A 17,550-nucleotide genomic window follows, 5' to 3' on the forward strand; every position below is an offset into this window, starting at 1 on the left:
TATAATCAAGGGACTTAACTGAAGTAATACTAGGAAACTAATTGTTATGAGTGAGACTTATTTACTGTAGAGTTTGTAGTGCTGAACAGCATAGAGTAACTTTTAAATGCTTATCATATAGCTGAGTAGTCAGGGTGTATTATCACTGAGGGGCTGTGTAGAATGAGGAATACAGTTGTCTTTTATTTAATTATTTGCTGCATCTTTATATAATAAACCGTTGAGATTTTGGGTTAAACGTTTATTTGTTCACTGTACAACATATATATTAGAGGAGTTATGGGAATAATCAGATCTCCAGAGTGCCAACAAGATTAGTACAAGAGATGAATATGTGATGTGGGAATTTTATGGCAAATGAGTGTCACACATGACAGCTTTGAACTGACTCAGAGACTGTGTTCTGTTACTCACCTGCTTACTGGAGGTTACCATCTTATCTCTGTAAAATGGTGTTAGTGACGCAAGAACACCATTAAAAACCCCTGTATTTATGTGTAGCTGTGGTAATACATGTGCAAGATAAATATCTTGTGCTAATGAATTATGTAATGAAGATTTTGTGGTTCTTTCTCATCAGTCTGTCCTGTAACATTGGAACCTTTTCAAAATGGGAAAACCTATATCTTAACCTCAAGGAATATATATACTTGTGAGATTTTTCTTCCACGTTTCTAGATAATAAATAAACATGTATTCTGGCACTGTCTCTACTAGTCCCAACCTCTCACACAGGTGAGTGATGTTGAGCAAGTTCTACATCTGCCTGTTCTATGCTCTGCCACTTAGCCTCTGCAGGAAGACCTCTATTCAACTTCTACAACTCTATTTTGACTAAATATTTCACCCAGTGCTTCTGCTGTTGAGTATGAATAGACCCAAAATGCAGAGCTTTTTAGTCCAGAGTACCTGTGGATGGTTCTTACTTGGTAAGTTGTGGGGTGGAAAGGAGAATATGGACTGGGAAGATGTTTTCAGGTCCTTGAAGGTTTATTTTTATAGGTAGCCTATTGCAGGGACATGTGAGCATTGTTGTCAATGTGACAGGCTGAAGTCCTGGGATTTTACTGATGTCCTGATATGCTTTTGTTGCCAGTCATTTTATGTCTTTTATGTGCATGATGCCTGAGTTATGGCATTTAAACACTAACAGACAATCATTTTGTAAAGCATGGGGCTTTTTATTCTTTTTTTTTTTTCCCTCTCCCAGCAACTCTGAAGTAGAGAGTATGTACATAAGAGAGAAAGCAAAACATGAAGGCCGGTTGTAGTCTGTGTCTTCTGAGATGCAGGTCTTTTCAGACTGAGTTTGACTGTATGCACTGTTACTGTGTAGGGTAATCATTGGCAAGGACGTTTATCACAAAGCATGTACTCAATTTTTGTTTAAACTTTAAAATTCTTGTGCAAAATCAAAGGAAACTGTACTAAATAACTTTCCACATATTCCAACAGTACCTCTGGGCCGTACTCCATGAGTTTTTCAAACTAAAATCCTGTCTGTTCCCTTACCTCTCTTTTTCCAGCTTCCTTCCCTCCCCAGTCAATAAGCTTCCCTATCTTGTTGGCTCAGGTGCAACATCAGGCTGATGTAGCTATATTGCATTTGTTTTAGGAAAATTGCCTGTCTTCAACACTGTGTTGTGTCCTTTTCCTCTTCTCAAGCTTGGAATATGCTGTTGGAGAAGGTGAGAGTGTTTTTTGTACTGTCATTTAGGACAAATGAAATTTCTTAGAATCCTTGCACAGCGCAGTCTAATTTTTGTTTTGGTTATGATTTGAATTATGAACTTTGTGTTTATGTGTTTTCCTTCTGTGTTGATTTTAAAATAATTCTCTAGTGGGCTCTACTTCATCTTTTAGGTGCTCCATTAAACAAGTACATTATAATCTGGGACATTGTTTAGTTTGTAAAATGTGATTCCTTGAACTGAAATCCCCACAATATGTTGTTTGGCCAGGACGACAAACATGGAGGATATTTTCAGCAAATTTTAATTTCACCTTTCAGTCCTTTAGTATGAAGCTCGTTTTTATTTTCTGGTTTCTTTAGTCACAACAAAACAAGATGAAGCAACCAGAGTCATGGCTGGTTAGATTATGTTTGTAGTGGTTTTACCTATCTAGAACTTTACAAAGGCAGGAGTAGAAGGGGGACAGACAGCCTGTAGCTTGCTATTAGTTGGTGTTCCCTTAACTGATCATCTGAAGTTTGTCATAAGTCTGAGGAATGTCAGAGGAAGGAAGGGAAATTGCTAGGTTTTGTTTTACAAACTGGTCCTTTTTTTCATGATTTTCAAGTCACTTTGGAGGTATTTGCAGATTTTTATCCTGCCAAGAGGAATTGATAGTCTCTGGTAATAATTATTATTTCCCATAAATAATGAAAGGCAACTATTACCAGTCCTTGCTAAAACAACGTTATCAACTTGCAGATGAAAGTTAATCCTAATAAATATGCTGAAGCTGAATGTAGCCTGGGCACAAGAATTTCTACTTCAGGGAAAGTCTGAATGGGCTTTCTTTCCCTCACAGTGTGGAAAGGTATGACATTTCATGCTAAATTGAATAATACTTAAGAATTGAATTAATACCTAAATTCTTAGAAGTAACTCAGGGAAGAGAGGCACACCGTTTACAAACTACCTTTCTCTACTCTCGGCCCCCTAAAAATCTCCTTCCATCCCCCCAAAAATCCACTAACCCACAATCTTCCCCTTCCAATACCCTCATTTTTTTTCTGATCAAAATTCATGCCATTCTAAAGTACGGAACCATGACTGACATCCCACCTAACATCTCCTTCCAGTATAATGGTATGAACTTGCATGCGTGACAAATATCTTAATTTTCAAGGTAGGAGCTCACATTTAAGTTTTGTTGATATTGTGGTGGAGAAAGCTGGGGAAAGAGTAGTTTGTTTTACTTGGAAAGCATTATGCTAGCTTCCTTAACATAGACTGTTCTGCGGTAGTTCATTTAAGTGTCATATGGTGGTGTCTGCTGCACAGGGATTGAATTAAAGAGGATTAACATGAGTTAGGATATGGGAAATTCTGACTAACTAATACATATGTGTATATATTGGCACAAGTCTGAGGAATATATATGTATTCCCCTGCAGCAGGGGCCCAGAGAAGTTGGAGAATCAGTCTCCATCCTTGAAGATATTCAGAATTTGACTGCATGAGCTTCTTTGCAGCCCTTTCGAATTGGACTAGAAGTCTGGACTACTTGACCTCGTAAGGTTCCTTCCAGCAAATGACATTCTGTGGTACTAGAAAACTGACCTGTCTGTCTGTCTGTCTGCTGTGACATCTGACATAGTTGAAGCTGCACAAAAAACTCAGGCCACACCATCTTCTGGGGTTCTAAATACCTGCTTATCCAACAAAAGTCCTGGATCGAGCAGTGCACCACTGTTCCCATGGGAGATCAGCAAAGTAAGAAAAGCGTGATGTGATGACTCTATGAGACCAAGTAGCAGTGCTTTGTACCTGACAGGTCAGCCTGGAACTAGCCCAGGTGTTCTTGGTTTTGACACTGTCCTTGTGCGTATGTTCAAACTGACAAGCGTGCAAATATTGCGGAAGGCTTCAGAATACCAATAGCATAAAATTCCAGAGAACAAAGAAAACTTCTTGTGTACAGGTTTTTATGGATGGGGCTTATGTACCCTCATATTTCTTTCACCTCACTGGGTGCACAGCCTTTATTTTCCTGAATTAGCAGGAGCCAGTGGCAGCAGTAGATAACAGTCTGGGGCATATTTATGCCTGTGTAATACCTACTTTTTACGAGTACCAAGTCCAGGCACCTCTCTTTCTCACCCACGTATAATGGCTCTCTCTGCCCATAGGTGCTTGCTGGATTCACTGACGTCGTCTCCGCTTGCTTATTTTCCTGTTTAAAAGTTCTGTTAAAAACAATGTTCTGCCTTGGTTAATTTTGGGATACTTTTGTTGAACAAATTCTGTTCATCTTGTTAGGTTTTTTTTTGTTTGTTTGTTTGTTTGTTTATTATCTTCCAGTTAATATGAGACTAAAACAATTCTTCACCTGCTCCTCCTTATCAAGTGTTTTGCTTTTTGCCTCTTGGTCCTTGTTTCAAACAAGGAAACGTGTTATCCAAAGTAGCTGCATTAATCAACTCTGTATGGTAGAAAGAGTTCCTTTCTTGGTGATGGCAGATTAATATGTGTTTACAGTTTTAAGAAACTGGTATTCATTAGGTTTTTGGAGAGAAACGCCAGCTTTCTGATTACTTTTAGGTTATACCCTTGAATAGATGTGGTAATTTAAGGTCCAGTTCTCTGTACTTAAAACAGGTTTAAGGGAGAGTTCTCTGGGTGATTTTGGCACCTGAATGGTAAGTTTCAAAGAAATAAAATGCTCACTGCCTGCGTACTTCATGAGAATTGTAAATGAAAGCTTTGTGTTCTGTTGGCTCTGCAGTATTGATTTTATTCGTAGACGGTTCTTGCAGCTGTTTCAGTTTTCAGAATAATAGTGATGTAGCTATATTCTGAATTCCATTTCAAATGACATTTTAAGAAGTTTATGCTTTCAATAGGAAGCCTGTGCTTTTTAACTTCCATTGAGTTTGTGACTTATTGTTATGTACCTCTGCCCTCCAAATACCTGATATTGCACATCTGAACAAGTGACAGAAGACATTTTTCTCCTCTCTTTTTTCTACCTTTCAAAGAGGATGTTAAGCCAATGTAATACTGAGTCAAAACTAAGCTAAATGTCAGTATCTGCACAGTTTTCATGAACTGAGACTTCTAAAATGAGAACGTGCTGTTTTGGTCTTTTCAGCATTAATTGTGTATTTATTTACTTTTCAGCTTTAAATAACAGTTCCTTTCTGAATGTGGGATTTAGATGTGGAAAATGCATGTTTGTCTTTTCAAGACCTAGTTGGTGTTTATACTGTGTTGGATTATGGAACATAAAATTATTGCTTGATTATTGCGTGGCTTTAAAATATACGGTAAACATGCAGATATGCAGCTAAGGTAATAAAATAGTAGCTTAATTTTATAGATATCAGAATGAGTTCACATGGTATCTATTTACTTGTCAACAGTCAGAAACAATATTTTTAATATAAGCCACTTACTCTGTTCTCTTCTGTGTAGTGCTGCATCTTTGCCAAACAGAGAGATATTTAGACCAACATAGCTTCCATATGTGTTCTGCAATTTGTTACTGCTAGTTATTTTACCCATCACCGTTGCTGAACAATAGTAGAATTTTTTTCATTTAGGAAGAGACATAAACATCTTGTACTGAACTTTAGTATTTTATTGTAGGCTTTTTTAATTGATGCTTTTTGTTGACCGTGTAAACTTACCAATATTTTAGTAAGTTTTTTTAGTTAAATGCTTTCATCATGTTTTACAGGGTTTAGTTTAGCAGCTTTTAAGAGGAACAAGAGGAAGCTGGAGTTGGCTGAGAAGGTAGAAACGGATCTCATTCAGCTAAAGAAGAGAAGACAATCAAATGAAAAGGTTAGTTTGTGTTTCAGGTTTTGTTGTGTCACCCTAACTTTACAGCTGGTTATCTGTAAATTTCATGTTTTATTTATGATTAGACTAATGAGGCATTCAAAGACTCTCCTTGACCACCCAATATGTTCGGATGATATAATGACAACTTAGTGAAATTAAAACTTTATGCCTTGCTACTTGAACACCAATCTCTCACTTTCTGTCTTGTTAGTGATATGAAAAATGTATTTTGCATATTTTGAAGTGTAAATATAACAAATGTAAACACAAACAGATAATTGTTTACTGAAACATTTTCTGTAGCATAGGATCTCTGTCAGTGTTTCCCACTTTTTAGTGTTTTCTGAACACACTGCATTATGGAGCTGGAATTGGTGAAATTTGAAATGTCAGGTAGGTAAACACGTGCATCTGTGCATCATCTAGCATTGACCTGGCCCATATTACTTGTACTGCAAAAGTACTAGGACTCCCTCTGTTTCCCTCACTCTGTTACTTTGAATTTAGAACCTTTCTTACAATCAGAAAGTGTCTGTCACAGTATTTGCATTTACTGTTACATTACAGCTTACTAAATTAAATGCTTGTACTTTACCTGATGCCCGTGTCTATTTGCATTGGCCACTTCTCTTTGCTTTGGTGACTGGACCGACTGCTGCCTTATTTATGTTGGTATAAATAATGTACAAATCCAAGAACTGGTGAAAAAGTTGCATTCTCTGTAGTCTGTGCAAATGCAAACCAGTGATAAATTCAGCTCTTTTCTTCTCAGATTAGGTCTTTTTCCTAGCAGGATGGTACTTTTCAGTTGTCTAGGAGGTAAGGCCTGTGAGGAAAGTAAGGATAGAGGGGAAAATAGTTACTTACCAGTTCTGGAACTTTTCTTGTTTACAGGACTTCATGTACCTCCTTGTAAAACTTAATCTTCTAATGGTGTTAACATGTAACTGAGGGAGGAGGGGTCTTTGCACAGTGTTGGAGTTCATGTAATAAGGGGCAAGTCAATGCTTGAATGAATCATATGCCAATGCATGAGCTTACCAACCTGCAATTTGAAATTTCAAGGGCTCCAGAGTCATGTGCAGAACGTGTGGGAGACCCTCAAAGGCCAATGATGGTAGTAGAGGAGGTGATCAAATAGAGCTCTACTCATTGGTAAGTAATGCAGTAAAGTAACCTGGTGGTTTTGTCAGTTTTCTGGGTGCATCCTGAGGGCGGCTGAGAACTAAACCGTGCTGTGCGGACTGCTTGTCTTACTGCACAGAACATCACATAACTGCAGTTTTGCGGGAAGTTTAATTCTTCAAAATGAAATAAAATGAAAAATCAAATTCTGCAAGAGCAAGATTTACAGGAAAAGCAGAAAAATTCTCTCCAAGCAGTTAGAAAGGAGATATTTAACAAGAGTGAGCATATGAACTGTGATCATAAAGCTCGTACTGTCAAAGCTGATTTCTTGTAAAAGATTTGAAAATATTTTTTTATGAGCATTTAAGTACTTGAATAATTAAAAATGAACATTCTTGTCAAGTTTAAGTTTGAATTGTTAAATACTCATTCTTTTATTTGCCATGCTTCTCTGGAGCTGTGAACTTTTCCCTGTTTGTGGGACTTGATAGCTATTTTAGTGTCTGTGTCTAGTTTTAGTCTTTCACATATCTCAATCTTTACAGTTTAGCTACAGCTGTGATCTTCTATGATGTATCCTGGTGCAGCTTAGCTTCTCTTGCCAGTATTGCACAGTTGTTGTAGACTGGTTATTTTTTGTCTCTGAGATTTAAGAACTAATGTTACTGAGAAGGAAAATTCAGAATTGTTTTGCCCCAGGGATGATGATTTCCTTCAGAAAGTTATGTGGGCCATGTTACAACAAGTGTTTCCTTAAAAAAGTTTTCCAGCCTCCTAAATTTCCCATCTGAAAGTAAACAAAAGCAAGCAAACTATACCACTGGAGGGACTGCAGTTGCTGGTATGAAATAGATCTTCTTTTAAAGGAAATATGCTTAAGAAAGTTTTCAAGCAATGCTTATGCTTTTAAATGCTTGTGATGTTTTGATTAAATATCTCTAAAAAATATTTATGTAGCTGTTGAAGGCAAATATTTTATGCAAGTGAGTTCTTGATCTGAAGATATATGGCAGATTCAGCAAGTAATTTTACAGATGCTCAAAAAAGGCTGCAAGCATTTTTTTCTTCATCTTGAGATGATATGGAAATCTTCTGCTGAGGCTGATCCTTCTAACATACATTTCAGTTCATTACAGGAGCCCCAAGTGTTTGATTTTAAAATGGGTTAGGATAACACAGCGACTTCTAGTCTGGCATTCTTAACTTCGATGGAAACTAACTTTGATTTCCTAACTTGATTTTCACATCTGTAGTTGTCTGTTAGTCTAGTTTTTGTTTTGGGTATAATCTAGTTTGATAAAATAGGGTGAGAGATGGACAACAAAACTTGCATCCTTTAAGTATTTCTTCTGTATAGAGAAATCACAGTCTTGAGAAGAGCTTTATCCACTCTGATTTTGAAAGCACCCAAGGGTGGGAATCTGCTCCTCCAGGGAGCAGCTTGCTCTGCTGCCTGCTATCTATTTAATCCACTGAGTAGTGTTGTTCTAATTGGGCTAATAATACCTGAATTCAGTTGTGGCTGAAAATCATAGGACATATGAAATGCGTATAAGGAAGTTTTCTTCAGGTCTTGTCTGAGACAAGCGAGTGTTTTGGGAAGACTTATGGCAGCACCACCAGTACTGCATGCGTGGTAACAAATCTGTTTTGTACGCATTAGTTTGTACACACCTATGAAGCATAATCTGACTTTAATGTGCTATTTTAAGTAATTGTTTCTGTTTGTGTGTCCTGCAGGAGAATGACTCAGGAACACTGGATACAGTCGGTGCAGTAGTTGTTGACCAAGAAGGAAATGTTGCTGCTGCTGTCTCCAGTGGAGGTTTAGCACTAAAGCATCCTGGAAGAGTTGGTCAGGTGATGACATGTTTTCAGTTGGGAATGTCTGTTTAGCCTCACAGCTGTGTTTTAGAACGCTTGTGTTATAGTTACATACAGTGTTGGTATAGTTTATATACAGTATAGGTAAGAAGTTTTTCTTTTTTTACTTACCGTTTGCCAGAGCTATTAATATTTAATTTCTCACCCTTAAACACCTCTTTGATACTACAAATAGTCTCTTAAATGCTTAAATCATTTATGAATAGGATTTCCAGCATTATTTACAGAGGTTGTCCAGCAATTTTATTTTTAAATAATCTTATGAATTGGTAGATGTGACAAAGGTATTAAAAGAACAAATGAGATGTAGGCATTCTTTATTGCTATTAATCAAAGGAGTTTTTGGGTGCATTAGAAATGTCATACTCTGTTAGTCTACAGATGTACTTTTGGTCCACTTCAACCACTGTCATAAGAGCAGTTTTCTTTCAAAATGTATTAAACATTTCATTTTGGAATAGGAGAGTGAAAGGGACTTTATATGAATAGGGCACACTTGGTATTATTTTGTCTTGATATCTGTACCTCATTTTCTGAAAGGTTAAGTAAGATTAAGTGACAATAGTATATCGCTAAGTTAGCACTCAGTTACAATGGATTGCAATTTTTATTTTGATAATTCATATTAATACTTAGATTTTTCTTGGGCTTTTTTGTTTGTTTGTTTGTTTTAAGGGAAAAGAACAACAAAAAAGCTTGAATACTTAAATTTATGAAAGATGTTCTTTTCTTAGGCAGCTCTTTATGGTTGCGGCTGCTGGGCTGAAAATACAGGAGCTCGTACACCTTACTCCACTGCTGTGAGTACTTCAGGTATTTGCTGCTTTTATAAATATTTCAACATGTTGCTCAAATATTTCCTTGCAGTTTGTTTGCAAAAGCCAAATAAAATATTGATTTTAATAGTGAATTACAATATTAACGTTAATTCCATAATACGTTCTGTATTTGTATCACTTAGTTTATATGTAAATATGTGTGCGTGTGTGTGTGTGTCAGTATTACCTTGAAATCCATAAATTCATCTCTGCTGGTTGCTTGCATTGGTCATTGTACATAAAATTAACAGCTTTGTGAACTGTCCTCTTTATAAGACCTCATCTTGTACTGAAAGCATGTGCTCTATCTGTTATATATTCAGGGATCCGGCAAGGAGTTGTTAAAAGTGTAACGTTGTTTTAAACAGAACGCTTCTCTAACTGGAAGCCTTTGACAGACGACTAAGATAGTCTGGGAGTCCTTAACGTAAGAGGGTCCCGTGGATACAAAAATACTGCAGGTTGCATTTTTTCCATCAAAATGTTTCAATACTATTTAAAGTGAATATTTAATGCATTTTGTCCTTTGTCTCTTCATCTCTCGAATGGAAGAGGAAAAGGCAAAACCAAATGACTAGAATATACATCTTGGAAAACATTTATTCAGAAGTTCTGAAGGTATTGTAAGAAGAATTAGGGTAGCTTCTCTTGCATTTGGAAATCACAGGATCCTGGGCATACAAAGGTATTTTATTTATAATGACGCCTATCGGTCTGCTGTCATGCAGGTCTGTTCTATCAGTTGGAATTCTGAGCACTGGAGGTATCAATTGTAAAACGAAGTTCAACAGATCTACGAAGTGTAACAGGACTGAAGGAGGAGTATAAAAAGGGAAGTAATTAAAAGAGTCAATAAGTAGGGTAATAACTGATTCTGCAGTGTAAGACTGGAGAATGTAAGCTGTTTCTGACTTGTGAGGATAAGATGTTGAAAAGATAACTGTGCTGTGTTGAAAAGTAGGTGAATATTTAGAACACAAAAGCTTTAAGATGAAATTATACAGGATTTGTAAAGTAAAGTAAAAGCTGTTGAAGAAAGTGAATTTCACCTCAGTGTTGTTCCTGGTTGTATGAACATAATTAAAACAGGAAAAATACTTGTAACACTTTTTTGTAAGTATTTATGTCAGGATGCAAAATTTATGATTTGGACTCTTGCTTCATGGTCAGTTATCTGTGTTCATTATAGGGAGAGATGGAACAGAAAATCTGTAGAGTTCAGTACTCGGTTCTCAGGAATACTGCTGAGTGAGAATCCTGTTATAGTATTAGTGGTGGAAGCAAAGTGGTGGATTCACAGCCGAAGTTTGACATAGGCTGAAGAGCATCAGAAATCTCCTGTGTTGCTTTTGCAGTCATAAAGCTTTTTAATTTCCCCTGGTTTAAAGTCTGTCTCACACTGTTGAAAGCTTATGTCGATGTTCCCCATTAGATTTAGTATTAATAAAAGGTAGGCATCCTTTTCAGTACAGCAAAGGAAACTCATCCTAATGGCACAAGTGTTGAAAAATATTTATCCTCTAGAAATACCATATTGATTTTAGTTTGAAAGTGCTTGCTTATGTAAGCAAATATATTTAAACATTGTATAGTCAGGGCCCAGAATAAGTGTCAAGCATCAGCTGAGTACTGGAGATCGTTTGTGGAAAAGCTGAGAAGGACACTTTTATTTAATTTTTTAAAACTGATCTTTACATGTCTACTGGATTTTAAGTCTATGCAAATACAAACATCTCAGTGTACTTAAAGGAGTTAGCTGGGTTTATGATAGCCTTAAATAGAAATCTCCTTTTTCGCTGTGTATAGTGGTAAATGGTGTTGCAGTATTTATAATTATCACATACACACACATAAATATATAAATATATTTCAGATCTTCCAGCTTCTAGGACATTACAAACATACTAATCCCAGTTAATTGAACTAGACTGCTGGCAGTCCATGAAGTGTGGCCATCTGTTTACTCAGTGATTTGAAATTCAGACTTAGCGGTGTTTAATTAAACTCTTGTTTCTGGGTTTCCGGCTTTCCTTTAAAGTTTGTGTGTGTGAGAGAGAGCAAGAGAAAGAGTGGGATATAGAAATGTTTACAGGAAGTGAGAACTCTTCTGTAATCAATACCATTCTTTTTTCCATTTTCAGAAGCTCATAGTGTTTTATTTTGTAGTTTATGTTACTGCTGTTATAAAATATATTGATGCCTGAGCATCTGACAGTGTGAACCATGAAGCTAATTAAGGGGTGGAGAAATTGAAAAATTAAACTATAGGAAAGATTGAAAGAGAGAAATGTACAGCTTGGCTGGACCACAACAGGAAGTGGGAATGGGGGCATAAATGTCTGCAAATATTCAAAAGGTGAAATTGCCAAGGCTAAGTAAGAAAATACGTTGTTAACATACTTCATTTTTGCATGAAAGTTTTAGAAATGAAAAGGTGCTGCCTAAACTCAACAAGATTATGAAAGCTCTAAATTGCCAGTGCTTCCTAAGAGAGGATAAATGTTGTCACTTGATATACCTAAAATCAGACTAGACTGTATTTGTAGTAGTGATCACAGTTGATAGAACTGTCCAATATCTGCCTCTGCCCCAATTATATGTTTTGTTCATTGCAGATCTTGAGATTTCCTTTTGAACATTGTGAAGGACAATATTAGAAGTGAAATATTGAGACAAAATGGGTCAAGACAACTTGTTTTATCTCGTGATGGTGCTTTATTTGGAAGTGCAGTGGCATCATGCATGGGACTGCAGATATTTAATTGTATGGGGTTTACTTACCAGGCTTGGTATATCTTATCACATACACACATGCATCTTCTCATCATTCAGGTCCATAACGTTGTTAAATAATGAAAAAAACAAAACCTTATTTGCAAATAATTTTCCCTTCCAAAGCTTTACAGTGTATGTTAATACCAAGTGTGAAAGTAGATGATTCACTTAGAACTGATATTATTTCCCAGAAGTTAATCTCTGTCTCAAATGTGAGCAAGAATTTTGGTAAGTGCAAGTCATTACTGGAAGCTAAAAATAGAATTAGTGTAGAATGTGTTCTGCCACGTACCGTTCTCTTTAAAGCAGTTCAGAGGTAGGCAGTTCTATCTGTTTTCCCATTGCGTGGGTGAAATCATAGACTTTTTGAAGTTCTGGATAGATTAATACATAGTTATAGAGAAAATGATGTTTTTCTTTGAGACTGGTTTTAGTCACTGTGCAATCATCCAGGATACAATTTACTGACTTATTTTTATTAGTTATTAAACTGGACTCAAATGCCTGATTTAGGGAAGGCAGGTTCATATTGGATTCTGAGTGCTGTGCTCTTTAATAAATAAATCTATAGACTAGATTTTTTTTTTTTTAACTGTATGTCAGCACTAATTCTGGTGTAGTGCACATACTGGAGTTTTCTCAAGGTGGTGAGTGGGCTGGGTAGCAGGCTAATATTTGGAGCATCATTCTTTTTTTTCAAGAGAATACTAAGAATGGCTGTTGAGTCATCGGCTATGGTCAATGGTGCATCTAAACTGGTAAGAGAAGAAATGTTTCTAGGCTCTGAGCTTTTTAATATATGATGTTCCTGCCAGAAGTCTGATGCCACATGAAACCATATCCTTGCCACTGCTTACATAAATCTTCCTCATTTATCAGCCCCATGTCTCCTCTTGGGCTAATTTTATTGTTATCCTATGCACAGATTATAGGGAATATTTTATTTCAGTCCTATCCACCTACATTTCTGTCTCTTCTGTCTGTGGACATTGTTTCTAAATTTACAATATGTCATAACTTTGCACATCTTTTCTTTTTGATTTGTCCTTAAGTTGTAAATTTGGTAGAAGTTTCTGCTAGCATTTTCTACAGGGACTCTTTTCTTTTGCATGAAAAATAAATTAGATTTTTGTTATTGTATTTGATATATTGAGTAGTGCAGGTATACTGGTGTGGGTATAAGAGGCTTTTACTATTTCCTGTTAAATGCTTAGCAAAATTCATCAAATCACATTTAAAAGAAACCTGGAATGAAGATTTCAATTCTCATTCATTTTGAAGTTTTGTCAGTAGGATACTCTAAATTATCAAGTGCTACTATATTCTAAGCCCAGTGTCTCAAACCTTCTGTAAAGATTCTTTGTGAAACTGCACATTGCACATCTGTGGTGCTTTAGACTTTTTAGTAAGCTAAGAGAAAAATTCAAGAGGGTTTGTTGAATCAGTCGGTATATATAGAAAAAGGGTGGTTTTTTGGCGTTAGTTTCTGCAAGGAATTTTTAAGGGCCAGCATTTATTTTAAGCCTAACTGTTTTGGGCTCACGCTTATGAAAGTGCTTGTGTCTTTGGGTTTTAGAGGCTGCAATAAGAAAAAGACTGAACAGGTTGGGGAAAGCCTCTGGTGTGGGGAAAAGGAGTCTGGGATAGTAATTCAAAATGTACAGAATACAAACTCTTGGAAGTGGAAATCCACTTAGAATTGGCAGAAACATAGGAATGGACACACTGGGCCAAACTGGAGCTCCAGATGGTTTGCTGTGCTGTTTCAAATAGAGGTTGATTGCAGGTCTGCTGGGAAAAGTGCTGGAATGGAACTGGCACCTCCACTGTGTTATCCAACCTTCTAGTGATTTGTGACACTGGGACTTTATGAGCTGGAGATATCCTTCATTTTAATAGGTCAAGACGACTTTCTAAAGATGTCTTATTTCTATTTCTATTTAGAAGCTCAGTTATTTAATCCTTGGTGGGAATGTGTTTTTTTTTTTTTTTTTTTTTTTTTTTTTTTTTTTTTTTTTTTTTTTTACTGTGATGACTGACCTCTGTAGAAGCTTTTTTAGTGTTAGTGTGAATGCCACAGTTAATAATTCAGGTATTTTTGTACTTGAAGTCTTACTAATTTTGTTGTAAAATCCTTCTCTTGAAGCTTCAGTTTGAGGCATATCTTTCACCACCTTACACATAAAAGGGGAAAAAAGCATTGCCGTAAACTTACTTCATTAAAAGTACTTCTAAATTCATATGCCTTTTTTTAATGGTCATGCATTATTTGAAGATATGCTCTTACTTCTTGGTCGTCTGTTGGCCCTCTGGATGCTGGCAGACTTCCTCCTTTTGACGTGTTCAGAAAGGACTTAGCATTAGTTGTTATGCCTTTAGCAAGTTGTTTCTCAAATATTTTGGCCATCTTTCTCATATTTTATTGAATGTGCCAAAGTTGGTGGTTCTGAACTTGTCTGGGCTTGACTTCAACTTTTTGAACAGTATTTTCTTACCTCTAACAGTCTCTTGGCCTTGTTGTTTAGCCACACTGTCTTTTGACTGTATTTCTTTTGGCTTTTCAAAAGATACTTCATGGTTTATAATGTGCAGGATATTGTAAAACTCATATTTTATGGATATAGTTTAACAGGGGGTAGAACAACTGAAATCAAAAGATGGAGACAGGAATGGAGAGACATTGGGATTTAGGAATGATTTTGAGTGTAAAGGGCACTGAATTCAAGGTCTGTTTTGTAACTGTTAGTCTGAAAGTCAGTTCCTGTGTAAGCAAGTAAAAATCTTTCTGATTTTGCGTGGTTTTTGGTAGACATTTTAAAACACAAACTTTGAATTATATATATTTTTTTTCCTGTAAGAAATGTGGTTGAGAGACTTTTGGCAACTTAAGGATAAACACTACTGGAATGCTGTAAGTGTATCAAAACTAGGATTAAAAATCAAGAAATGCAGAGAATGTTGTTACAGACATAGCTAAGATACCTGTGCATCCTTAACTAACAATGTAATTAATGCAGGAATGACAGTAGATTGAGTGAATACTTGTTAAAGGAGAAAGACATTACCACTGGGTTTTGCTTAGCATAAATGTAAGTAAGAAGAAAACTGGTTAATGGATTAACATATTAGAAAACAAATCTTTTGATTTAAAAGTTCATACTTGTTTGTGTGCATACATGCACATACATGCTCACGTTCATACGTTCATTCATACACACAGTAGAGCCTTCACTTTCATGCCCACATGGAAAAAAAAGATCAAAACAAAAAAACAACCCAGCAAAAGCATGCTCTAAGGGCCACTTGGATCTCTTTAGTACATGTCTTTTGTTGGTATATGAATGTCAACACAGGAAGATGGGTATTATTTGGCAGGAAAATATTTGTGAACTGAACCCAACCACAGGAGGAACAATAGTCTGTCTTTTGGCTGTACTTTAAGAAAGCATTTCCTATGTCTTTGATTTGTATTATGTTCATGAAAAAAACATGTATATTTTTGCGTTCAAAATAATATCAAGTGTGACACTGAATCTCCTCCCCAGCTGGGACATCCATGGTGACTGTGAATATTGCTCTACTAACTTTGCCAAAAAGAGGCAGGTTATGTTTTTTCTGGGAGATAAGTTGAAAAGTAATAATTCTTTTTTTGGATATGCAGAGCCTTAGATATAAAATATACAGCAACAGCTAATGGGGGAGGCTTTGAAAACAAAACTGTAAGTGGAATTCTTGAGTGGAAATGAACAGACTGAGAATTACGTGTTGCATTCCTTTTTAACTTCTTACTAGCAGCAGTACCCTTTCTTCGTGCATAACTTCTGTGCTTTGAATACATACATGTAGCAGTCTGAAACTAGCAAGCTTTTTAATCGTGCATTCTTGAAGACAGGCAGAAGGTCTCATGTTATGTAGGAAATACAAAAATTCTGTGGCAGAAAGATGAAAAGTTTCTGACTTTCAGTAGAATTCAGATTATGGCAATGTTTTAGGAATACTTATACAGGCTGTGTGTGCTTTGTGTAAGTAAACAGACTGACCATTTTTTGTGCTAGTGAATTCACAAAGATCCTAAAGAAGTGACTGTTAAGCTGTGAAGTCGAAATCCTCTTTTCTCATAACATCATGAGAATACTTCCAGAGATGCTTTGGATGTGCTTTTCTTTTGATGCATCATTCAGTGAAGTGAAAAACAGCACATTTTATCTTGTAAAGAATCATAGAATTGCTTATGTTGGAAGGAGCCACTTGAAATTATCTCCATAGATGGAGATTGCACAACTTCTCTGTAGTGTTTGACCGCTCTATTATAGTAAAGGGTTCTCTTGTGTTCAGGTTGAATTTCACGTCTCTTAATTTGTGCCCATCACATCTTGTCCTGCCAGTGGGTTCCCCTGAGAAGAGTCTGACAACCCACTAATCTTCATTTGCTCCCATCAGATATTTGTACACACTGATAAAATGAGAATTGAGGAGAGTTGTTGAGTTGAGTTACACACAGTGGGTGTGTTCCTTTGCCAGCACTAACAACCATGTGGCTATGTAATGAATTCACAAACTAATCCTGTTTCCTAAAGGTTTAGGTATGGCTCTTGGATGATTTTACTCTTGGATGGTTTGAATTTACTTGACATAAAAGTTCATCAAATGTGACTTTCCAAACTTCATGCATACTAGTTAGTGCTGCCCACTTTCTCTCCTTTTTAAAATTATCATCAGTATGGAAACAAACATATTCACTCTTCCTCTTCCTGCATATTCCTGCTCAAACTTTTGCTACTGTTCAGTTCTGTTCTCCTTTCCAGTCCAGTGTGTACTTCGTGGATGATATTGTTGACAAAGCAGAGTAGGTATTGTGGAATATGAAATGCCACCTGTAAAGAGATGGATTGTGTTTGTTAAATTGGTGCTTGAGCTATGCCACAGCCAATGTTTCCCTCTCTTCTTTTGGAAGGCACCAAACCATTGACTTCAACCTACTTGAAAACTCATTTCAGCAGGAACCACCGTTATCTGCTAATGTGAACAGGAAATATTTCTCAAGGAGGCTTTAATCTAAATAGATTGACACAAGATGTAGGGCTATGCATTGGGCCCTTCTGAGCCCACAGGTCCAGAGTAATTTGACAAGCAGGTCTTGTATCCTGCATGGATCGTTTAAGCTATGTTATGATACAGCTCATCTCTTTGTAAAAGTATGTATTGTCTCTCAAAATCAGTCTGATCCTGTAAGGTTTGGGGAATAATAGGTAATGTAATGCATCACAGATGAAGCAGCTGCATATGGAGAAGAATTACATCATTGTGGCAGTGAAGCAGAGAGTAAAGGAAGAAAGATCTATCTCCAGACAGATCAGTATTTACCTCTGAAGTGAATACTTCTGTTAAGAGTTCAGGCTTTATGTCCAGATGCCTTTTGGAGGTGTTAG

At 36.5% G+C, this 17,550-nt stretch overlaps 1 protein-coding gene across 17 annotated transcripts in view; it reads left to right on the forward strand.

The window, feature by feature from the left end:
• TASP1 (taspase 1) overlaps positions 1-17,550 on the forward strand; it is a 72,780-nt gene that overhangs the window by 25,104 nt on the left and 30,126 nt on the right. For 9 of the 17 annotated variants that reach the window (XM_040696953.2, XM_015283502.4, NM_001012790.2 and 6 more), the window contains 4 exons: positions 5,410-5,516; positions 6,582-6,671; positions 8,385-8,504; positions 9,263-9,341. In XM_040696953.2, the coding sequence (XP_040552887.1) occupies positions 5,410-5,516; positions 6,582-6,671; positions 8,385-8,504; positions 9,263-9,341 (396 nt within the window). The remainder of the gene's footprint in view (positions 1-5,409; positions 5,517-6,581; positions 6,672-8,384; positions 8,505-9,262; positions 9,342-17,550) is intronic. The other 8 variants (XM_046938642.1, XM_015283504.4, XM_025148609.3 and 5 more) reach the window with 2 other exon arrangements.

The sequence above is a fragment of the Gallus gallus genome, chromosome 3 (assembly GCF_016699485.2).
Source record: "Gallus gallus isolate bGalGal1 chromosome 3, bGalGal1.mat.broiler.GRCg7b, whole genome shotgun sequence".
Taxonomy (NCBI): Eukaryota; Metazoa; Chordata; class Aves; order Galliformes; family Phasianidae; genus Gallus; species Gallus gallus.